The sequence below is a fragment of the Pangasianodon hypophthalmus genome, chromosome 16 (assembly GCF_027358585.1).
Source record: "Pangasianodon hypophthalmus isolate fPanHyp1 chromosome 16, fPanHyp1.pri, whole genome shotgun sequence".
Lineage (NCBI taxonomy): Eukaryota > Metazoa > Chordata > Actinopteri > Siluriformes > Pangasiidae > Pangasianodon > Pangasianodon hypophthalmus.
The window spans coordinates 24,693,567-24,703,566 of NC_069725.1; the positions used below are offsets into that span (position 1 = coordinate 24,693,567).

At 42.0% G+C, this 10,000-nt stretch overlaps 2 protein-coding genes across 4 annotated transcripts in view; both read left to right on the forward strand.

Moving 5' to 3' along the window:
• LOC113530267 (nephronectin) overlaps positions 1-1,969 on the forward strand; it is a 12,205-nt gene extending 10,236 nt beyond the window's left edge. Inside the window, exon 13 of the transcript XR_008304318.1 lies at positions 839-1,969. The gene's annotated coding sequence lies outside the window, so the exon portion shown is untranslated. The remainder of the gene's footprint in view (positions 1-838) is intronic.
• Positions 1,970-2,862: 893 nt separating this feature from the next.
• Positions 2,863-8,238, forward strand: aimp1b (aminoacyl tRNA synthetase complex interacting multifunctional protein 1b). Of its 3 annotated transcripts, none has more exons than XM_026920324.3 (8): positions 2,863-3,022; positions 4,246-4,354; positions 4,636-4,740; positions 5,270-5,383; positions 5,938-6,099; positions 6,213-6,442; positions 7,109-7,271; positions 7,933-8,238. In XM_026920324.3, the coding sequence occupies exons 1-8, from the start codon at positions 2,885-2,887 to the stop codon at positions 8,097-8,099; spliced, it is 1,188 nt and encodes a 395-aa protein (XP_026776125.3). In that variant the 5' UTR covers positions 2,863-2,884; the 3' UTR covers positions 8,100-8,238. The 3 variants fall into 3 exon arrangements, with proteins under 3 accessions (XP_026776125.3, XP_053096999.1, XP_053097000.1); XM_053241024.1 differs by having other exon boundaries at positions 2,872-3,022; positions 4,248-4,354; positions 7,103-7,271; XM_053241025.1 differs by having other exon boundaries at positions 2,879-3,022; positions 4,244-4,354; positions 7,103-7,271.
• Positions 8,239-10,000: the final 1,762 nt, after the last annotated feature.

Below are 10,000 nucleotides of genomic sequence, written 5' to 3' on the forward strand. Positions count from 1 at the left end.
AATCATCCAACTGTTAAACTCCGCCCACACACTGAGAGAGACAGAGAGAGAGGGAGAGAGTGTGTGCGTGTGTGTGTGCGTGTGTGTGTGTGCATGTGTGTGTGCATGTGTGTGTGTGTGTGTGTGTGTGTTCGTGTGTGTGTGTACATCAGTCAACCTAATGTGTGTCTTTGTTTCACTGCACACCTTAGCCAAACCTTAAGGTTGAAAAGTCACATGACCTCTACCTCCATCCATGTGTGTGTGTGTGTGTGTGTGCGTGTGTGTGTGTAGGTAATGACAGATGGTCTCAGTGTGCAAAACTACCACAAAGCCAAAACACACACAGAGACTGATGACAGGAAAAATGCCTTGTTACTGAGTAACCTGAGCGGCTGCGTCCCAAACCACAACACAAAGTGCACTATGTAGGACACTACAGAGGTCACAGGGAGTCACTGCAGACATTTAGTGGTTGGATTTTGGATTTGTGGAGGAGGAAACACTGCTCCTGTCACATGATCCATCATATCATCACAATTTATTATTTAATATTAACAATAAGTTTATGTTTTATATCTTACTGTAAAAACATGCTGCTAATTCAGTGTACAAAACTAGCATCATTTCTACCTACGTATAATATCATACATGAACATATTTTACATACATCATAAAGAATGTGACAAAATATTTACAGACACATTAATATCGTTATATATTTCATTATCATCCTGCAGAAAATGATATCAAGTAAAAATATATGTAAAATTTCTCATTGTGAAATAAATAAATGAAAGAATATTAATCCTGCTTCAGGCTAGAAATTATTTTATTTTCCTCGCTTTACTCGTTCCAGCATTTATTTCTTCAAGAGCTCGGTGTTTTGGGGATTTCGAAGAGAAGCGTCCTGGCTGAAGCTCCTCATGATGAAGATTGATGGTTGAAGATGTCAAGAGCTTCCTCAGAAAAAAAAACCTAAAATAGAAAATAGTTTGGATTTGTTCTAAAATAGAGACAATAGTGTTAATTAAGACCTTCTTTGAGCAGGGGTGTACAAACTTTTGACTAGTAGCAACTGTTTCAGACATTTTGGTTTTACGTGGAGCTCTTATCGTTCAGATCAGCACTCTGTCTCCTGCCGCTGTCGGTCCTGAGTCAGTGCAGCGCGCGTCCCCGCTGCAGGAAGCGATGTACACGTGAGTGAACGACACGCCGCCGTTTCCTCCCACTGTGCAGTTCTGAAGCTTTTAGTGTCGAACTGAAAGACGCCATCTTGAGTGTGTTCAGTGAAGGTTGAAGCTAGAGTAACTTCCACCTCGAACACCATCTCAAAGCGACGAGTACAGCGTTATTAATCAATATACAAAACACTGAAGTGTAGTTGTGTGATTTTTGCAGGCATTTTGATTTTATTGTTGTCAGGAAGAGATTTTAGAGCTTTGAGTCCTGACTGACTGAGCTACTATTGCTAGCGAGCTGATATTATCCTTCATTTTAATCAAAGTCATGTATCTAAAAAGTCAACATTTATTTATCACAGCATTTTCTCTGTTTTGAGGAAAGAATCTGCTGTCCCTGATGTTCCTCCAGCTCTGACAGCTGCCCTGAGCTACGCGCTCTTTTATTCTCCACTCGATCTGTCGGTGGAGTTTGTTTAAAAAGGAGAAAACTTCCCAAGCTACTGCAACTGTTAGCCAAGTCAAGAGGGTTTTATTGTTACTCCTCTATGTAGCTTGTGTACATAAATGTCATTTCTGCAGGACCACGGTGCAACACAGGACAGTACACAAGACTGCATAACGTGCAGATACACAACAGTGTGAAATGAGAGCAGGACAATAAATACACATTTTAATTTGTTAATTTAATTTAATGTCATTTGAGAGTAAAAAAAACAAATACTGAAAGAGCAAAATGTTTTGAACAGACGATCGTTTGATCGCACTTCTCCTCGGTTGTGACGTCCTTTCGATTAACGACAGCCTTCTGTAACCTAAATAACCGTAATCCGTGATCCGTAATCCGTAACCTACGGTTTTTTTCAGATAATATCGGCATCTCGGGGCCCTGATTCGTAACAACTTTAGGACCTGTGGACTGGAACGTCTGCATGTACCACAGCGTGGAGATCTTCACACAGAGACGCAGCGTCCCGGCCGTGTGTGATCCTTCAGAACCTCAGCAGGTTTCTGTTTCTTTATCAATGGAAGAGGAAAAAGTAGCAGGAAAAGTGGCCCTTATTTTCCTGCCTGGGGCCCTCACAGTCCCTGGAATCTCCTCGGACTCCATTCCCTCTCTCCGTCTCTCTCTTTCCCTCCCTCTCTCTCCCTCTCTCTCTCCCTCTCTCTCTCCCTCTCCATCCCTCTCTCTCCCTCTCCCTCTCTCTCCCTCCCTCTCTCACTCTCTCTCTCCTTCTCTCTCTCTCCCACTCTCTCCCTCCCTTTCTCTCTCTCCCTCTCTCTCTCTCTCTCTCTCTCTCTCCCTCCCTCTCTCTCTCTCTCTCTCCATCCCTCCCTCTCTTTCCCTCCCTCTCTCTCCCTCCCTCCCTCTCTCTCTCTCTCTCTCTCTCTCTCCCTCTCCCTCTCTCCCTCTCTCTCTCCCTCTCTCACTCTCTCTCTCCCTCTCTCTCTCTCTCTCTCTCTCTCTCTCCCTCTCCCTCTCTCTCTCAGATCCAGTTCCTGTCCTCAAGGAAAAACACATACAACTATATAACCGTTTCATGGTATATCAGCGTCATACCCATATATATATATTCACACCTCTACACACACGGCAGCTGGGATGAGAACTGTCCAGTGTGTGTATGTGTGTGTATGTGTGTGTGTGTGGGTGTGGGTGTGTGTGTGTGCATGTTAGGGGAATCTGATACCAAGAACATATGCCTCAACTTTTCAAATCTGGAATGCTGACTGACTGTGTGTGTGTGTGTGTGTGTGTGTGTGTGCGTGCGTGTGTGAGGTGTTCAGTTGTATGGCTTCTTTCCTCTGGTTCCTCAACGCTGCTGCACATTTCCTGTGAAGCTCGGCACACACTCACACAGGTAACTGTCCACACACACACACACACACACACACACTATATTATTGGATTATTAACAATTTCTGGGTTTGTTCTTGTTTTATTTTTATTTTTATCTACTTCATTTAATCTGTTTTATTTCCTCTCTCTCTCTCTCTCTCTCTCTCTCTGTGTGTGTGTGTGTGAGTGTGTGTGTGTGTGTGTGAGTGTGTGTGTATGTAGTTGTTTACAGTAAATTTACTGCATGTTTAATAAAGGTTAATGTGTTACAGAGCCATCAGTGTGTTACAGACTACAGGGGTGTACAAAGTAACACTAAAATGAAAGTATAGATGCTGCATCAAAATCTTACTCAGTTACTTACTCAAAAACTTCAGTGAAAGTTAAAAAACTTTTAAATGTACTCGAGTATTAAAAAGTAAAAAAATATCTGATGAAATTATCATCAGTATTATCACTGTATCTAAAACTATGCAACTGTACCTGAAAACCTAAACAGAAATGATTGGACGATAACTGAAATGATTGGACGCTGGATGCTAAAGTGAAATGATTGGGCGTTAATTGAAATGATTGGACGCTGGATGCTAAAGTGAAATGATTGGACGTTAAGTGAAATGATTGGACGCTGGACGCTAAAGTGAAATGATTGGGCGTTAAGTGAGCGTGTGATTGATGTGTAGCGCACAGTAACTGGCTGGATTAGAGAATTTTAACGAGTTTATAACGAGTATTTTAAAAGACTAAATAAAAACTGCAGTGAATAAAAAGTCATTTTTTCCCTTGGAAAAGTAATTAAGTAAAAATATTTAGCATTAAATTTTAAAAATAAATAAGTGAGTAAAGTGTAAATACACCAAAATAAAACTTAAGTGGCGTAATGAAGTACAATTACTAGAGTAGAGAGAGTGTTTACGGAGCACAGAGAAAGTCTAAGAGTGTGTGTATTTATAGTGCTGTTTGGCCTAGCAGGTGTGAGTGTGTGTGTGTGTGTGTGTGTGTGTGTGTGTGTGTGTGTGTGGTTGGGGGGGGGGGGGGTTGACAGCTGCTGTGTGTGTACTCTGTTTCTCACACACACGCACACACACACACACACACGGTTTGGAGCTTGTAATATACATTTTTTTCCCATTTCTCATTCATTCTTGTCATAAATTTAATTTAATGTCTCTTTTTCTATCTGTGTTTGTGTGTGTGTTTGTGTGTATCTGTGTGTGTGTGTGTGTGTGTGTGTGTGTGTGAGAGAGAGTGATGGCGGGTGAATCGCCTCCCGACCCCACATTCGACCCCAAAGAAGAGAAACAGATGATGGAGTTCTTAGCACAGCAAGTACACCTGCTCAAGGAGAAAGCTAGTAAGACACACACACACACACACACACACACACACACCACATACACATAGACATACACACACACGCACACACACACACCACATACACATAGACATACACACACACACGCACACACAGATAGACACGGTTTAGAGTTTGTAATATCCATTTTTTTTCGCATTAATTCTTGTCATAAATTTAATTTAATGCCAGGCTTTCTTTCTGTCTGTGTTTTGTGTGTGTCTGTGTGTGTTTTTGTGTGTTTGTGTGTGTGTGTGTGTGTGTGTGTGTGTGTGTGTGAGTGATGGCGGGTGAATCGCCTCCCGACCTCACGTTCGACCCCAAAGAAGAGAAACAGATGATGGAGTTCTTAACACAGCAAGTACACCTGCTCAAGGAGAAAGCTAGTAAGACACACACACACACACACACCACATACACACAGACACACACACACGCACACACACGCCACACACACACCACATACACACCACATATAACACACACATACACTCCCTATGTGAAGGCACAATAATCTACATGAATCTTAATGTACGTTCATTTTTCTTTCTCACACTGACTGAAATTACTGATTGGAGTTTACAGCTGGTTGCCATGGTTACCATGTTACTACCTAGCTAGAGTAACATTCGCCTTTATTCCGTAAACAACAAGGAAATAAATTCCTCACAGAATTTAAGGTTAAAGGTGGAAAAATGGAGACAGAAAATCTGATAAACTCCAGTTTAATGAAAGCAAAATTAAGACAACGAGAAACAAACGAAACAGTGATTAAGGGGTGTGGCCAGGAGGCGGAGCTTAATCCAGGGATAAGCAGAAGCCAAACCTGAGAGCAGACACACACAAACACAAACACACACACCCCTAACCTGCGAACACACACTTTATCAGGTGTGTGTGTGTGTGTGTGTGCAGGGCTGCAGGTGTCAGCGCGAGAAGAGAAGAAGCTGCTGGTGGAACACTCCAAGCTGAAGAAAGACATCGATGAGTTGAAGAAGAAACTGCAGGAGACACAGAGGAAGAAAGCCAGTACGGGGACACACACATACACACACACACACACACACACACACATACACATACTTCATATATATACACATACATACACAACACGCACACACACACACCTCATACACACACACACACACACACATACAGATACACACACATACACATACTTCATATATACACATACATACACAACACGCACACACACACACCTCATACACACACACACACACACACACATACATATATTTCATATATACACACACACACACCTCATACACACACACACACACGTACATGTACACACATGTACATACACATCTTGTACACACATACCTCATATACGCACACACATTTTATATACACACACACTTCACACATATATATGTATATACACACACCTCAGATACATATACACACACATACACACACACACTTCATAGACACACACACACACCTCATACACGGGATGACGAGATGTTTCAGTTCACTGAATCACAACACAAATCTGATTTGTATCACTATGTGTGTGTCTTTGTGTGTGTGTGTCTATGTGTGTGTGTGTGTGTGTGTAGTGAAGCTCCATCAGGAAAGAGTCCTGACTGCATCAGTAGCTGCGATGAAGGCGGCCGTTTTGGAGATTCCACCTGCTCCACCTGAACCCACATCTGCGTCTAAACCTCAAAGAAGCAACACACACACACACAGTGAGGGGAGACGGAGGAGGGGCCGCCGAGGTAACACACACCCATACACACACACACAGTCACACACACACACACATACACAGTCTCACACACACACACACTGAACTTGTGTGTGATTCCTTCCCTCCATGTGTCGGTGTCAGGGGTTCGAGAGGAAGTGGGCGGAGCCTCTAAGGGAACTTCTGAGGCAGTGTGTGGATTGGAGCGTGACCCGAGGCCCGACGTTTCCCGATTGGACCTGAGGATCGGGCGTATCCTGGCAGTTCGGAATCATCCGGATTCAGAGTCACTCTACGTACAGGAAGTGGATGTGGGAGACTCCGCCCCCAGAACTGTGGTCAGCGAACTGGCCAATCACGTGCCTCCGGAGCAGGTCAGACCCGGGCTTTATTATTGTTCACAATAAAGACGCACACACACACACACACACACACACTGTTTAGTGTGTTAGTTTTATAAATTGTGATAAGTTGTTAGATATAATAATAAAAGAATAAATCAGAGTAATGTTTTCTTCTTCCTCTCCTCCTGTGTTCAGATTTATTTGAGGCTACATGCTAATCCAGTTCTCGAAGTGTGTGTGTGTGTGTGTGTGTCTTAAAATGTCAGTGTTCTTCAGTGAGCTGTCTTAAAGAGAGCTGATGTGATTGGCTGCTCGGATGTTTAATGATCACACACACAATGCATTATGGGATCTGAAGTTCATTCTGTCATGAAACACATTAAGTGTGTAACTCTTTCGGATCGTTGCCTTTTTCCTGTTTTTTAAATCTTTTTTCTGGCTTTATAAAACAGATATAAAGTTGTGATTTTATTGTGTAACAGGTTCAGTTTGATGTTTTAACTCTTTCTGTGAATTTGCTGTCATGTCTGTGAGGTTAATCACTCATACGATGTTCTCCTTATGTTGCTGTTTTAAATATAACTGGCTGATGTTTGGTGTATGTGTGTGTGCATGTGTGTGTGTGTGTGTGTGTGTGTGTGTGTGTGCATGTGTGTGTGTGTGTGTGTGTGTGTGCATGTGTGTGTGTAGCTGCAGGACACTCTGGCGATTCTCCTCTGTAATGTTCGGCCAGTGAAGGTGCGCGGTGTTCAGTCTCAGGCTCGAGTGCTCTGTGCTGTCAATCAGCACAGGATGGAGGCTTTAGCTCCGCCCACCGGAGCTCAGCCCGGAGACAGAGTGACCTTCCAGAACTATCCAGGTAACAACAAGCACACACGCACACACACACACACACACACACACACACATACACACACACACCAACCAACCAACCAACAAACAACTAAATAAGTATATAAATAAGGTTTACTAGTGTATCATATACTGGGGTATTTTTTTTTTAATGTTTATGTTTCATTTTACATATTTATTTATATTACATTTTTTGTTCTATTTTTAGATTTGAGTTTTTGACACGTGTGTGTGTGTGCGATATATATGATCTGTTTGTTCATCTTTTTATCTGTTTGTTTGTTTATATGTCTATTTGTTTATTTGGTCTGTTTGGTTGTATGTTTGTTTGTATGTTTATCTGTCTATTGGCTTATTTGTCTGTTTGTTTATCTGTTTGTTTGCTTGTTTGTTTGTTCATCTGTTTATCTGTTTGTTTATATGTTTGTTTGTATGTTTATCTGTCTATTGGCTTATTTGTCTGTTTGTTTATCTGTTTGTTTGCTTGTTTGTTTGTTAATCTGTTTATCTGTTTGTTTATATGTTTGTTTGTATGGTTATCTGTCTATTGGCTTATTTGTCTGTTTGTGTATTTGTTTGCTTGTTTGTTTGTTCATTTGTTTATGTGTTTGTTTATTTATATGTCTGTTTATCTGTTTGTTTGTTTGTTTGTTTGTTTGTATGAGTAGGTGAGGCAGAGAGAGAACTGAACCCGAAGCGGCGTGTTTGGGAGCGTTTGCTCCCCGACCTGCGCATTGACGAAAGGGGCGTGGCTACGTACAGAGGCGTGGCCTTCGAGGTCAGGGGGAAGGGCCTCTGCAGAGCGCCTACCATCAGCAACGGAGGCATCAAGTAAAGAGCATAGGTCATCGCCATGGTTACCGGCAAACCACATGTATGGTTCAATAAGGACAATAAAACTGTGATTAATTAACGATGTCACAGAACGGCTGATTTCTACAACATTAATAAAGGGAATATGTTGTTACCATGGTTACCATCAAAAACAGATATAATATACAACACATTTAAACACAAAAGTGAGTAAAGAACTGAACACTGAAAACAGTTAACTGTAAACTCAGCCTGGTGCTACAGCATTTATTTTTATATTAATTCTTTATTTTTGAGAATGTAAAAAGGGTTAACAAATGGTCAAAGGTCATCACCATGGCTGCATCAAAATCAACCAAAAATTACGAAAAAATTGTCTCAAACATCCAGGACTAGTACAGAGTAAAGGGTAAAGTGTAAAGGTCATCACCATGGTGCTGTCCATTTCTCACTGGAGTTACAAAACATTACTGACTTTATTTATATCAATTCTTCAACTCTTATTTAAAAATCACCTGTGAACCCCAGCAAATAAGACTACTGAGACACGCTGAGATATACTGAGATACACTAAGACTCTCTGAGACACACTGAGATACACTGAGATACACTGAGACATGCTGAGATACACTGAGACATGCTGAGATATACTGAGATACACTGAGACATGCTGAGATACACTGAGATACACTGAGATACATTGAGACATGCTGAGATACACTGAGACATGCTGAGATATACTGAGATACACTGAGACATGCTGAGATACACTGAGATACACTGAGATACACTGAGACATGCTGAGATACACTGAGATACACTGAGACATGCTGAGATACACTGAGATACACTGAGACACACTGAGATACACTGAGACATGCTGAGATACACTGAGATACACTGAGACATGCTGAGATACACTGAGATACACTGAGATACACTGAGACATGCTGAGATACACTGAGACATGCTGAGATATACTGAGATACACTGAGACATGCTGAGATACACTGAGATACACTGAGATACACTGAGACATGCTGAGATACACTGAGATACACTGAGACATGCTGAGATACACTGAGATACACTGAGACACACTGAGATACACTGAGACATGCTGAGATACACTGAGACATGCTGAGATACACTGAGACATGCTGAGATACACTGAGATACACTGAGACATGCTGAGATACACTGAGACATGCTGAGATACACTGAGACACGCTGAGACACGCTGAGATACACTGAGATACACTGAGATACACTGAGACATGCTGAGATACACTGAGATACACTGAGATACACTGAGACATGCTGAGATACACTGAGACATGCTGAGATACACTGAGATACACTGAGACATGCTGAGACACACTGAGATACACTGAGACATGCTGAGACACACTGAGATACACTGAGACATGCTGAGATACACTGAGATACACTGAGACATGCTGAGATACACTGAGACATGCTGAGATACACTGAGATACACTGAGATACACTGAGACATGCTGAGATACACTGAGACATGCTGAGATACACTGAGACATGCTGAGATATACTGAGATACACTGAGACATGCTGAGATACACTGAGATACACTGAGATACACTGAGACATGCTGAGATACACTGAGACATGCTGAGATACACTGAGATACACTGAGATACACTGAGACATGCTGAGATACACTGAGACATGCTGAGATACACTGAGACACGCTGAGACACGCTGAGATACACTGAGACATGCTGAGACACACTGAGACACACTGAGATACACTGAGACATGCTGAGATACACTGATACACTGAGATACACTGAGACATGCTGAGATACACTGAGACATGCTGAGATACACTGAGATACACTGAGACATGCTGAGATACACTGAGATACACTAAGTCACACTGAG